This window comes from Mandrillus leucophaeus, unplaced genomic scaffold, assembly GCF_000951045.1.
Source record: "Mandrillus leucophaeus isolate KB7577 unplaced genomic scaffold, Mleu.le_1.0 Scaffold101, whole genome shotgun sequence".
Classification (NCBI taxonomy): Eukaryota; Metazoa; Chordata; class Mammalia; order Primates; family Cercopithecidae; genus Mandrillus; species Mandrillus leucophaeus.
Genome location: NW_012098210.1, coordinates 2,518,990 through 2,533,179, shown reverse-complemented (window position 1 = coordinate 2,533,179; position 14,190 = coordinate 2,518,990). Strand labels below are relative to the sequence as shown.

Below are 14,190 nucleotides of genomic sequence, written 5' to 3'. Positions count from 1 at the left end.
GAAGTTATTAGTTTCCCACCCTGCAGGGCCACAGTGGGGACGCACTAGGTTTGGTCCAGGGACAGAATCAGGAGCCAGTGGAAGGCACAGGCCACAGCCCTCAGTGCTGTTTCCACTGGGGAGCCAAGGGGCCGGGGGAAGAGGGTAGGATTGGCATTTTGAATCATTCTGGTAGGCTTTGGGGCGTGGGGTTGGGCCTAGTTGTCTGGGTCGGTACCTGGCGCTGAGCTGGTTTAAAACAGGGGAAATACTGGCCTAGTACATGAGAGTTCCTTGAAGGGGGTGGTTGGTGTATGGACTCAAGATTGGTCGGTTTGCATATGAAAGGCATGAGTTGTTTCTGATCCCCAAGAATCAAGCAGTTTCTGTCCAGCCAATAAGTCCCCACCCCAAGATGTTAAACCATCATGAAATAGAGAATCTAAGGCCAGGCATGGTGGCTCACGCCTGTAATCCCAGCACTTTGGGAGGCCAAGGTGGGTGGATCATTTGAGGTCAGGGGTTTGAGACCAGCCTGGCCAATGTGGTGAAACCCCATCTCTACTAAAAATACAAAACTTAGCCTGTTGTGGTGGCACGTGCCTATAATCCCAGCTACTTGGGAGGCTGAGGCAGGAGAATCGCGTGGACATGGGAGGTGGAGGTTGCAGTGAGCTGAGATCGCGCCACTGGACTCCAGCCTGGGCAACAAAAACAAGACTCCGTCTCAAAAAAAAAAAAAAGACAGAATCTAAAAAAACATGTTAATATACCTCCCCCACTCTTACCCTTCAGGAGGGGATGTCTGGACCCCATGGCACTCCAGTTACAAGGGACCCTAGGGGAGGCCAACTCTGCCCTCTTGGCTATTCCCTAAGCACCCCCTCCACCCCTTCCCCATTCAGAGGCGAACCCTGGGGAGGCCAAGTGGGAAGGAAAGAGGGCTGTGGGAGGGGAGGTCCCAGTCTGGGGCAGAGGCCTGTCTGGAGCCCAAGATCACCTGGCTGTGCTGGAGAACTGGAAAACAGAAGCTCAGCGGAAAGGAGCTGGCATGGGGCCAACAGCAGAAAAGCAGGAGGGACGCAGAAGTGACTGGGAAGCAGGAGGGCAGGTATGGACCCTGAGGCTGAGCAGGGGGTGCTGAGGGGCAGAGTGGACATCGAGCTGGGGGCAGTGAGCGAGCCCAGCTCAGCTGTGACGCCCTCTCTTGGTCACCCAACTACCAGCTGCTTGGGCTGCCCTGGGAGGGACCTCTGACACTCTGTGCGGCCATCTGTCACGCCTTCTTCTCTCCCGCCCCCTCCCTTGACTTGTGGCACCCACAGACAGGTGGGAGAGTGCACCTGCCCTGTGTGGTCAGAGCTTGGTCTTGAGTTTCCTTCCCTCATCCCTCTTTCCTGCCACACGCCAGAACACAAGAGGATGTGTCAGAGGCCTGTGAACTAGAGCAACTCCATCTTGAATAGAGGCTGAGTAAAATAAGGCTGAGACCTACTGGGCTGCGTTTCCAGACAGTTACAGCATTCTACATCACAGGATGAGACAGGAGGTCAGCACAAGATACAGGTCATAAAGACCTTGCTGATAAAACAGTTTGCAATAGGCCGGGCGCAGTGGCTCATGCCTGTAATCCCAACATTTAGGGAGGCTGAAGTGGGTGGATCACTTGAGGTCAGGTGTTTGAGACCAGCCTGGCCAACAAGGTGAAACCTTATCTCTACTAAAAGTACAAAAACTAGCCGGGCATGGTGATGTGCGCTTGTAGTCCCAGCTACTTGGGAGGCTGAGGCAGGAGAATCGCTTGAACCCAGGAGGCGGAGGTTGCAGTGAGCTGAGATCATGTCACTGCATTCCAGCCTGGAACGAGACTCTGTCTCAAAAAACAAAACAAAGAAACAAAAAAACCAGGTTGCAGTAAAGAAGCTGGCTAAAACCCACCCAAACCAAGATGGCGAGGAGAGTGACCTCTGGTCGTCCCCACTGCTACAACTCCCACCAGCGCCATGACAGGTTACAGATGCCATGGCAGTATCAGGAAGTTACCCTATATGGTCTAGAAAGGGGAGACATGAACAATCCGCCCCTGTTTAGCATATAATCAAGAAATAATCATAAAAATGGGCAACCAGCAGCCCTCAGGGCTGCTCTGTCTATGGAGCCATTCTTCTATTCTTTTACTTTCCTAATAAACTTGCTTTCACTTTACGGACTGATTTCGAACTATTTTTTGCAGGAGATCCAAGCACTCTCTCCGGGAGTCTGAATCTGGACCCCTTTCTGGTAACAGATGTTGTAGAGTGAAGCACAACCACTGCAGGGGCATCTTGGTTTACATTTTGCTTCAGTGGCCGTGGTTAGCACAGTAGAAAGCACATCACAGTCCTCCGATTCATAAAAAAAATTAGGAAGTGAACCACCACAAACCACAGACAGATGTACTGAGACAGGATAGGTAGTCAAGAAAGTGACCACATTCTAGGTGCGCAGCAGCAACTGTGGTGACCGTACAATCGCATTGGCACTGCAATTGAGCTCATTCAAGCAAAGCTATCTTCAGCAGGGACTCCCCCTCTAGAGAGCAAGCGCATTTTTATTTTACTTGTCCTCAAACTGATCCTTTGCTCATTATAATAGTAAGAAACACACCCCTGTGTGGAGATTTAAGATGCTAATGAGGCCGAGCACAGTTGCTCATGTCTGTAATTCCAGCACTTTGGGAGGCTGAGGTGGGCGGATCACTTGAGGTTAGAAATTTGAGACCAGCCTGGCCAACATGGTGAAACCTCGTCTCTACAGGTGGCAGGCACCTGTAACCCCAGCTACTTGGGAGGCTGAGGCAGAAGAATTGCTTGAACCCAGGAGGTGGAGGTTGCAGTGAGCCAACATTGTGCCACTGCACTCCAGCCTGAGTGACAGAGCAAGACATTTCCAAAAAAAAAAAAAAAGTCAAGACAAATCATGGGAGGGCTTTTTTGGTCACTTTAAAAATCTCAGTATTGAGACTTTATTTGAGACAGGGCCTTACTCTGTTGCTCAGGTTGGATGAGATTTTTAACCTCAATATTTACTTATAGAATAACTTTTTGGTTAGTCAAAACAACGCTGTGTCTCATTCTGATCAGAAAAAAACATCAGACAACTCAAGAGAAACATTCTACAAAATAACTGGCCAGGATTCTTCAAAAGCGTCAAGGGTAAAGATGAGGAAAGATGAAGGAACTCCCAGACTGAGGAGACTAAGGAGACAACTGTGACATGGGATCCTAGAATGGATCTTGGAACAGAAAAAGGACATTAGTGGAAAAATGGGAAATGCAAACTGGTCTACAGTTTTGTTAATAGGATTGTACAAAGGTTAGTTTCCTAGCTGTAATGATCGGACTATGATTAAGTAAGATGTACCATTAGGGGAAGCTGGGTGAAGGGTGTAAGGAAAATGCTTACATTTTCCAACTTCTCTGCAAGTCTAAAATTAGCCAACAATAAGAAGTTTAAAATAGGCCAGGCATGGTGGCTCACACTGGTCACCCTAGCACTTTGAGAGGCCGAGGTGGGAGGATCGTTTGAGCCCAGGAGTTCAAGACCAGCCTGGGCAATAGGGTGAGACCCCAACTCTATTCAAAAAAAATTTTTAAGTTTAAAATAAAATTATATTAAAAAGGAAAAGAAAAATGCTGTTTCATAGTGTTCCTAATTTAGCATGGGAGGGACCAGGTCTCCCTGGGTGGTTGTCTGTGTGTTGCTGGGTGTGTGTGGTGGGGCTAGTGTGTTGGGGTCCATCTAGGCACATTCAGGTGTGGAATCCCGTGGCTCCCAGGTTTACCTGAAGGTGTAGCCTGGGGTGGAGACTTAATGAGGGCGGGGAGTTGTCGCAGCAAAGGCTCCTCCCAGGGGTATCAGCACAGACAGCTGGGTTTTCACTGTGCTCCTGCTCCAGAGGCGCTAGGAAGGTGGCGCCTATCAGACTAGGGCTCTGCCAGCCATCCTTCTCTGTTCAAGGTCCAGCATGGTCTGCTGCCTGGGGCTTGTGCTGCTGCTGCTGTTACTGGGTGAGCGCCCCTGTTTTCCTCTGGACTCCGAACCCTGGCTTCTCTGTCCCTGCTCCTCAGTGACAAGGTGGGAGGGCAAGAGATTCTAGAAAAAGCTGAGCCACAAGAAGGGTTGCCAGCGAGAGGCCTGTGCTCAGGGCTTGGGGACACCTGGCAATAGACCCCACTATGTGCTGAGCACCTCGCCTCCCAGCCCAGTCAAGCCACCACCGCCACCCCCGTCCCGAGTCCAGCCTTGGCACCCCTGCCCCAGGAACTTTTGCCTATTGTCTGCCGTCTCCCAACTCTCTCACCCTCCCCTCAGCCTCAGCCCTCCTACTCATTGCACAGATTCCTTGCTGCGAATCTTCGGTGTTGTTCATCTGTTGTTCCACCTTCTTGGACTGCTCCTTCTCTGCGTGGATGTCGCGGAGGGAGGGGTCACTTTACTGAGTGTAGTGTGAAAAGTGGAATCTGGTAAAGGTTTAAGGCGGAGATTTTGCAGCTGAGATGAGCTGCTGTGAGGGTGGAGACGGGGTAAGGGTGTTCTGGGCAAGGGTGACAGGTAAGCAACAGGCAGAGGTGGGTCCGAACCCTTAGGCCACAGGAGGTGCTGGTGTGTGCAGCCAAGACCTGGGGATGTGCCTGGCAAGGCTGTGAGAGAAGAGCAAAGTGTGCCCTTTGAGGAGGGGAGGAAGGGAGACCCCGCTGCCGTCTATCCCCTCTACTCAGGGACCATTCTAAGCCCTCGACCTATGTTCATCCTTCCTGCAGAGGCCGGTGCTGAAGTCACAGCAGGAATCACTCTCACCACGCGGTCCAATCCACGGCCTGAAAGACACGGCCATTGCCAGAGAGGCACCCTGCTCCCAGCCTTGGGGTGGGAGACCACCCCCTAACCCCTGTGCACAAACACACAGGGAGATGGAGGAGGGGCCAGGCTGTGCACATCCACTCAGGTTGGGCACCAGAAAGGCTTGTAGTCTGAATGAGGTGCTCCAGACTGGAGAACTTGTGGAGGCTGGGGGGGATTCGATTAGCCTGGTTTTGGTGACTGAAGTTCTGGGAAGGGGCTGCCAAGTCCCAACTTACAGTTACCCTGGATGGCGCAGGATGACCTCGACTCAAGGGAGCATCAGGAAGGAGGAGCACGAGGTCAGGAAAGAGGGAGAAACAGAAACCAATAGACCCACCCAAAGCGTCTCCATGGTGGGGGATAAGGGACGAGGTGGAGGGGTAGAAGAAGAAAGGTATGGCGTCCCAGCCTGTCATTAAGAGACTAGGAGCAGCCACTGTCTTCTATGCCATCTCTGGTTTTAAAGTCTCCATTGACCAGATCCCCAGAAAGCCTCATTGTTCCCCAGTCAGGTAGTGCCCGTGAGTGTGGGAGGAGCCCCTGGACCCGTCTTTGGACCTGTGAGGCCGTTGTGGGAATGGTGGTGATGCCTGGGAAGGAGGGGCCTAAGCTTCTGGGGAAGGCCTCGGTCTTGATGCTCCCTCTCCATCCCTGACGTGTTGCAGGGCCCTCCAGAGCCCGCCGCTGCCCATCCCCACGATGGAGAGCCTATCAATGCCAGTCGGCCCCGCCTCTGGGCCACACTCTGTGCCTTCTCGGGTTTTCAGTGTCCCCCACCTTCCAGGGGCGTGGACGGGCTGGGTGAAGTGTGCACGCGGGGCGCACGGAAACCTGCAGCCTGCCCGCTCCTTTGCCAGGGTCGGTGAGCTCGGCCGGAGGGAACCGATGTGTGGACGCGGCCGAAGCCTGCACTGCGGACGCGCAGTGCCAGCGACTGCGCTCGGAGTACGTGGCGCAGTGCCTGAGCCGGGCCGCGCAGGAGGGCTGTCCCCGCGCCCGCTGCCGCCGCGCCCTGCGCCGCTTCTTCGCCCGCGGGCCGCCCGCGCTCACCCACGCACTGCTCTTCTGCCCGTGCGCCGGCTCCGCATGCGCCGAGCGCCGGCGACAGACCTTCGTGCCCTCCTGCGCCTTTTCCGGGCCCGGCCCCGCGCCGCCCTCCTGCCTTGAGCCCTTGAACTTCTGCCAGCGCAGCCGGGTCTGCAGGTGCGCGCGGGCGGAGGCGGGGCAGTGACTAGGGTTGGGGCGGAGCCTCTCTCCCGCTCACCGCCCTCCCGCCGCGCAGGCCGCGCCTCCTGGCCTTTCAGGCCTCATGCACTCCAGCGCCCAGCGCCCCCGACGGCTGCCTGCGGGACCAGCGCGCCCGCTGCCTGCGCGCCTACGCGGGCCTCGTGGGTACGCGCGGCTGGGATCTGGGCGTGGGCGGGGGCTCTCCAGGGGATATCTCCGCCTGGGTGGGCCGATGACCTCGCCCTCGGGTCCCCGCAGGCACCGCCATCACCCCCAACTACGTGGACAACGTGAGCGCGCGCGTGGCGCCCTGGTGCGACTGCGGAGCCAGCGGGAACAGGCGTGAGGACTGCGAAGCCTTCCGGGGGCTCTTTACAAGGAACCGCTGCTTGGGTGAGGGGCCCGGGCGGGGGTGGAGGGGGCTGGGAGCCATTTTAGAGGGGAAAATGGAAGACTGTACAGTTAAGTCACTCTGTCACAACTGTCCTTATTTTGTTATTCCTCACCACGCACCTTCCGTCCCAAGGAGCCAGTCTTTGCAGCAGTAGTTCTCTCATTTTGTGCCCTGTGCTGGGCCCTGTGCTAGGGTTTCCCAGCCAAGCCCACCCTGGACCCCTCCCTTCATAGATGGTGCCATTCAGGCCTTTGCCAGAGGGTGGCCCCCAGCCCTGCTGGACCAGCTGAACCCCCAGGGGGACCCGGAGCACAGCCTCCTGCAGGTAGGTGCAGGGAGGGGAGGGTGAGCTGGTGCCTCCCCCACTGTCACCTTCCCCACTGTCACCTTCACACCTTTCCGTGTTGGGTGGACCTGGGTGGAGGCATGAAGGGCTTGGGGTCGGGGTGCAGGCAGAGGGCAGAGCCAGGCTTTTGCCTCAAGTCTGCACTTGGCTCCCACCCCCAAGGTGTCCTCCGCAGTCAGGGCCCTGGAGGGACGTTCCCTGCTCTCCATACTTCCTGTCCTGGCTCTCCCGGCCCTGCTCTGACTAGGACAGCGACCTTGGACAGCACAGCTAGCTACCGCATCCTGCCTGCCTGGGCTGCCTCTCTGGCCTGCTGGCCCCTTGAAAAGGGACTGCCTTACCCCCCAAGCCGGCCCTGGTGCTCTCACCCCGCTGCCCTTTGTAGGTCTGGATACCCTGTGTGCCATCCCCTGGGGCGAGGGATGTAGGCTGGGGCCTGACTGCAAAGCCCCCAGTCTCCCTGTCAGGAGGCATCTTGGTTGTAGCTCCCTTTATCCACAGACCTTGAGACCACTGGCGTCTCTCACAAGGTTGGGTCAGGAGAGGGTCACTTTTGTAGCTGAGACCTCCCTGGAGCCCCAGATCTCCTAGAGAAGGTCAGAGACCATTCAAAAATCCCAGAATTCTAGGAAATTGTATCAGCCTCCCAAGCAGATAACCCCTTAAGGAATCCATCGGACAAGACCCCTTCTAACACTGCATCCTCCCAGCTGGGCATTACCCACCATTGTAGCCACCTGTGCACTATGACCATGCTGGCAGAGTCTTCCCTGTTCCCCATATGCTGCTTGATGGGCCCCACCGTGTGCCCTGCCTGGCATTGGCCCTGTGGCCATCTTCCCCCTGGTTTCCTGCAGCTGTAGGAATAACACACAGTGCTTATTAAACCTATGTGTGCTGAGACTGACCTTGCTTTTATGTGATCTGTATCCTGGAGCCTGGGGACCAGGGTCTGCCGCTGGATGTATCCCTGCTGGCCTGTGTGACCTCCGGTGGCCTCAGAACCTTTCTGGGCCCCATCACCTCACCTAAGGAAGCTGAAATGAATCAGCTCTCAGCTCCTCGTGGCAGGGATTTTCATTGCTTTTGTCTCTTCTTTCCTTCTCCCCTCAGATAATGAAACTGCATTTCCCAGCCTCCCTTGCAGCTGGGGGTGGCTGTGTCACACACACTGCCCAATGTGGACACAGCAGATGCTAAGAGCTTTGGTTTTTTTTTGGTCTGTTTGTTTTTGAGACAGGGTCTCACTCTGTCACCAGGTGGGAGTGCAGTGGCATGATCACAGTCCACTGCAGCCTTGAACCTCTGGGGTGAAGCGATCCCCCCGCCTCCTGCCTGCCTCCTTCTTCCTCCAAAGCGTGGAGACTCCTGATGAGGAAAGGGTTCCTGTGTCTCTAGCGGCTCCTTCTCAGTCTGCTTGAGGTTTGGCAGGAGGCTGAAGTGGAGATTGTGGGGTGCTTGCTTAGAGACCTCTCTGGGCCAGTGCAGTGCATCCCTCAGCCGCTGGGAATGGTGGCTGGTAACACAGCTCAGAGCTGCCCCCTTCTGTAGGGAATTGCACTCCCAGAAATGCCTGTCTGCTTTTACTCTGCTCCCAGAGGCAACTGCAGCCAGTGACTGCCTCAAGGGACAATGCCGTGTGCTGTTCCTGCTCCAGAGCCCCTGTGGGGTCAAGCTGAGGCTAGACTCCAGCTGGGACCCCCACCTGGCTCAGCTCCTGCCCCTGCCCTACTCCTACTACTCTCCTCACTGGCAGGTTCCCCCAAAAGGCATTCCCTCCATAAACCATGGCATTTGAGGACTCCTGTCTTGAGCTTGGCTTCTAGAGATCCTGACCTAAGACACAGGGATTAGGTACAGACCACACCAAAACTCAGGTCTGGAACTGTCCTGATTGGAAAAAGAGCCACCAGCTCTGAGATCGGGTGTGGACTTAGCAGCTCACATCAGACCCACAAACACTACTTCCTGGTGGCTGGCCACCAGCCTCTCAGCTTCAGTCAGGACTCTCTTTTTTTGAGACAGCCTCGCTTTGTCACCCAGACTGCAGTGCAGTGGCGCGATCTTGGCTCACTGCAACCTCCACCTCCCAGGTTCAAGTGATTCTCCCACCTCAGCCTCCCAAATAACTGGGATTATAGGCACAGGCCACCATGCCTGGCTAATTTTTGTATCTTTAGTAGAAACGGGGTTTCACCATGTTGGCCAGGCTGGTCTTGAACTCTTGACCTCAAGTGATCTGCCTGCCTCGGCCTCCCAAAGTGCTGGGATTACAGGCATGAGCTGCTGTGCCCGGCGAAGGACTCTCTTGACTGTAACAAACAAATCAGAGTGGCTTGAGCATGTGCCTGAGCCATGTGGGCTTCAGGCACAGCTGTCTCTAGGAGTTCAAATGATGTTGCCCCTGCTGGTCTGTGCATTGGTTTTCCCTGCACCCAGGCAGGCTGTCACCGACAGGGTAAGACTGCCACCAGCAGCCCCAGTTTGCAGTGTCTCCTTTTAGCAGCCTCAGTAGGGAAAGTACCTCTCTCTTCCAGCATTCATGGACTGTCCCAGGCAGAACCCTGATGGGCCCAGCATGGGTAATGGGCCTTTTCCTGTAGCTCAGTGAGTGATCTCAGCCCACCATGGTTACATGGAAGGGGAAGGACAGTTTCCCAAAGGAAAAAAAGGAGTCGTTGGGCATTGAAGCTGAGTCCAGCCCATTCTCACTTTACGAAGAAGAGGGAATACTCTAAGGCACCCAGCGCCTGCGTGGGAATGGACACCTGTAAGTGGGTTGGGGAGAGGCAGGGTGTATGTGTTGAGGGAGAACTCATCACCTTGCCCCGCTAACCACAATGGCATGGTAGCCCAAATGGAGAATTAAATATCGGCTAAAGGATTTGCCTTACGTGAAAGTGTGTTCAACTATTCTCCATTTTTGACTCAGTTAATTAGAGTAAAATATAAGCATTAAAAAAAAAACCAAAAAACTGAAGAAGCTGGCACAGTGGCTCACGCCTGTAATCCCAGCACTTTGGGAGGCTGAGGTGGGCAGATCACAATTGCTTTCTTGTTTCCGGGACACAGGGTGGAAGGGAAATCTTGCTAGGCGTGTTATACAGCCAGTGCCTGCAGGGCTGTAGGCTGTGTCTGTTCAGATGTGACCCATACAGATGCCAGGAATGACATTGCTGTTGTTGACAGAATTTGTCAAAATGATGACCAGCTGGTGATAAGTTTTAAGGAAAACGAAGTTCAGTTTTCCCTTGATGTACACAGTAGTTGCATTGCTGGGAAACTGACTGTATGTTAAACCAGCTTTCAAATACTTTGTGTTCACCAACATGGCGAAACCCCATCTCTACTAAAAATACAAAAATTTAACCAGGCGTGGTGGAGCATGCCTGTAATCCCAGCTACTCAGGAGGCTGAGGCAGGAGAATTGCTTCAAGCTGGAAGGCAGAGGTTGCAGTGAGCCGAAATTGTGCCACTGCACTCCAGCCTGGTGACAGAGCGCGACTCTGTCTCAAACAAAATGAAACAAAACAAAACTGGAGGCTGGGCAAGGCAGCTTACTCGTATAATCCCAGCACATTGGGAGGCCGAGGCTGGAGGTTTGCTTGGGACCAGGAGTTTGAGACCAGCCTGGGCAACATAGAGCCTGTCTCTAGAAAAAATTAAAAAATAGCCAAGCATGATGATGTGCGTCTGTAGTTCCAGCTACTCAGGAGGCTGAGGCTGGAGGATCACTTCAGCCCAGGAGTTGGCTGCAGTGAGCCGTGATTGTGCTAGTGTATTCAAGCCTGAGTGACAGAGTGAGACCCTGTCTCAATAAAAAATAAATGAAAACCAGAAATGAAATGACCTCAAATAAAAATAGAATTGCAGATTAAAAATATAGGCATATGCTTTCCAAAAGATTGGAAAGATAAAAAGGACAGAACCGGCCGGGCGCGGTGGCTCACGCCTGTAATCCCAGCACTTTGGGAGGCCGAGACGGGCGGATCACGAGGTCAGTAGATCGAGACCATCCTGGCTAACACGGTGAAACTCCGTCTCTACTAAAAATACAAAAATTAGCCGGGCGTGGTGGCAGGCGCCTGTAGTCCCATCTGTCTAAAAAAAAGACAGAACCTATTTGAAAATTATGAGATTGCTTCATGGCTGTCAGTGGTCCCAGAGATATGCCCACATCCTAATCCCTGGAACCTGTAAATATTACCTTATATGTAGGCAAAAGAGTATTACCTTCTGTGGCAAAGATGTGATTTTTTTTTTTTTTCGAGACAGTCTTACTCTGTCACTCAAGCTGGAATTCAGTGGTGCAATCATAGCCCACTGCAGCCTCAAACTGCCAGGCTCAAGCAATCCTCCTACCTCAGCCTCCTGAGTAGCTGGGACCACAGATGTGTGCCACCACGCCTGGCTGTTTTTAGTAGAGACAGGGTCTCCACATGTTGCCCAGGCTGGTCTCCAACTCCTGACCTCAAATGAACCTCCCACCTTGGCCTCCCAAAGTGCTGGGATTACAGGCGTGAGCCACTGCGCCCAGCCAAGTTATAGATCTTGAGAGGAGCTTATCCTGGATTATCTGAGTGGACTCTCAACACCTACATGTTGCACATCTGCATCTTATGAGAGCGATGCAGAGGTGTCTAGAGGGAAACTAAGACACTTTGAGCAAAAGACCAGGGGAAGACAGAGATAGGGATGGGGGTGATGTGGCCACAAGCCAAGGAATGTCAGGAGCCACTGGAAGATGGAGGAGGTAGGCACAGATTCCCCTAGAGCCTCTGGAGATACTACATCTCTGCCAACACCTGCATTTCAGACTTCTCATCTCCAGAACTGTGAGAATCAGTTTCTCTTGTTTCAAGACACTGAAGTTGTGGTAATTTGTTCTGGCAGCCCCAGGAGACTAATAGCGCTGTCTAAGATCATTAGAGTTTGGCTTCCATTACTTCTACTTGAAAAGGTCCTGGGTTATACACGGTGTTAAGTCTGGCCAAGCCTCAAGGCTGAGTCCAGGTGTGGCCCCCATGACCAGGAATGGGTCATACCTTGTTCCTCCACGTCTGACTGTCAGCCTCCTTGTCCTGCAGGGAGTTGTCACTTTTGTGCATGGGCTTTGGGAGACTGCAGTCCTGCCCCCACACTACCCTCCTGTGACTGGGTCTCTCTGTTACCTGTTGCCTGGCAGGTGGCTGGGAGTGGGGGTGATGCAAAAAGGCAGGTGCTGGAAGCATCCGTGGATTTATTGCTGGAAACTTCACGGCTCATGAATGCCCATCCTGGTGTGGAGCCCAGTGATTAGGTGCAAGGTTGAAGTGGAAACGACTCACCACCCACCAAGTGAGTTAGGCCGGGCCATGTGCACAGAACCAGCTCATTTTTGCATGAAATGTGGACACAGGTTGGTGAAATTTCTAGAGGGCCAGGAGGACAGGGGCTGTGTGGGCTTTGGAAGCAGTCCCTCAACCAGACAGCAACTTGCCAGTGAACCTGGCATGCTTGTGGGCTGAAGCAGAAATGCACGGGCCTGCCTTGCCGGGCTGCAGGGAAGCCCTGGGTTGGAAGATGTCTTGGGAAGCTGCTCTGCTGGGGACATGTCTCTCCACACCCAAGTGAAACTTCAGTTCAAGGCAGAAGAGAGAGAAAAATTAAGATGAGGATACGCACTAGAAAGTAAAACACACACAAACTGAGAAATGGGGTCTTCAAGGGGCAGGAACCAAACGTGAAAGGAAAGGCTTCAGGGCATGCCAGTGGGCCCTGGCAATTCCGTCCAGCACATTTGAGACAGCCATTGGGATCTTCCGGTCTAATCGCTTTCTTGTTTCTGGGACACAGGGTGGAAGGGAAATCTTGCTAGGCGTGTTATACAGCCAGTACCTGCAGGGCTGCAGGACGTGTGTCTGTTCAGATGCGACCCATACAGATTCCAGGAATGACATTGCTGTTGTTGACAGAATTTGTCAAAATGATGACCAGCTGGTGATAAATTTTAAGGAAAACGAAGTTCAGTTTTCCCTTGATGTACACAGTAGTTGCATTGCTGGAAAGGTGGCTGTATATTAAACCAGCTCTCAAGTACTTTATGTTTATAACTGGGTTAGGTTCTCCACACAAACAACTGGGAACAGACTTTTTCATTCTCAGAAATATCCAGCAGGCCTACCAGGCATGCTGCCCCCTCAGGGCCTCTGCACCTGCCATCCCTGTTTGGAATGCTCTTCTCCCAGACCTCCACATTCCTTCCGGCCCCCTCCACTCATCGTTCTGCTCAGCTGTCACCTTAGCAGAATGGCTTTCCCTAGCCACACTATGTTAAGAAGCAATCCCCCCAGCACTTTCTACCTCCAACCCTACTTTTACCTTTCTTCATAGAGCTTATCTGACATTTTATTACCAACTCCCCTGGAGGACATGGGTTTTTGTCTGTTTTGTTCATTGCAAAATCTCTGGTCCTGACACAATGCCTAGCCCTGATGTGCTCAATAAAAATTTGTTGAGTAGGTGAATAAATCTAGAGAATAATTAATTCACTTAAGCAGGGTAAGAAAATATACCTAATTCTACTACCTTTGGCCTATAGTGCTCTGTTCCACAAAGTCATTCAGGGGCCCAGTCTCCTTCAATCCTGTTGTATTACCATCTTCAACATAAGCTTTCAAGGTTGATGGAGACAGTGGAGGAGACACTGTCACTCTAAATGGCCTTGAAATGATACATCATTGGTGAGGGCTGGTCCCAAAGCTCTACCCAGATGCCATGGGCCCAGGTCATGCAGTCGAAGCTGTGGACTCAGGAAGAGGAAATGTGTGGTAAGCATCTGGCCCAGTTTGCTATTGTGATCACCAAAACCAGTTTTGTGCTTCCTCTCCTACATGGGTCACGGGCACCCTCTCCAAGGGGGACAATACACGGTCGCATCCCACTCAGACCTCCAGGAGATGCAACCTCCCTCAGGTGGCTCTTTAAAATCCACAATCCTCAATTAACAAGACAATCCACCTCACACCCAGCAGGTAGTGATGAGAACAGGCAGGACACCCTCCTAAGCCTTGCTGCCCAGGAAGGAGAGGGTGCAGATGCAGCAATTGCTGCTCTGCGGTGTTTTTGCAATCCTGCTGGGCCCTGTCCTGGGCTGCGGGGAGTCCTTGCTCAGGCCCAGTTCTGCTCTTGGGGCCACATCTGAGCTTGTGACATCCTCACTGGACACAGCTTTCACAACCATCTTCCTGCCTGAAGATGAATATAAGATATCCTGAATCGCCACGGTTTTTTTTTTTTTTTTTTTTTTTAAGGCCTTGCTAATGGTTTCTTAAACTTACTACATCTTTATTTCCAGGCAGGTCCAGGGTCAGTGACTACA

The 14,190-nt window shown here is 53.1% G+C and overlaps 1 protein-coding gene across 1 annotated transcript; it reads left to right on the top strand.

Annotated features, from left to right (window-relative positions):
• The first annotated feature begins 3,985 nt into the window (after positions 1-3,985).
• On the top strand, positions 3,986-7,692 carry GFRA4 (GDNF family receptor alpha 4). The gene is made up of 6 exons (XM_011974941.1): positions 3,986-4,028; positions 5,721-6,066; positions 6,146-6,255; positions 6,349-6,483; positions 6,718-6,809; positions 6,993-7,692. Exons 1-6 carry the CDS (start codon positions 3,986-3,988, stop codon positions 7,071-7,073), a joined length of 807 nt encoding a protein of 268 aa, XP_011830331.1. The 3' UTR covers positions 7,074-7,692.
• Positions 7,693-14,190: the final 6,498 nt, after the last annotated feature.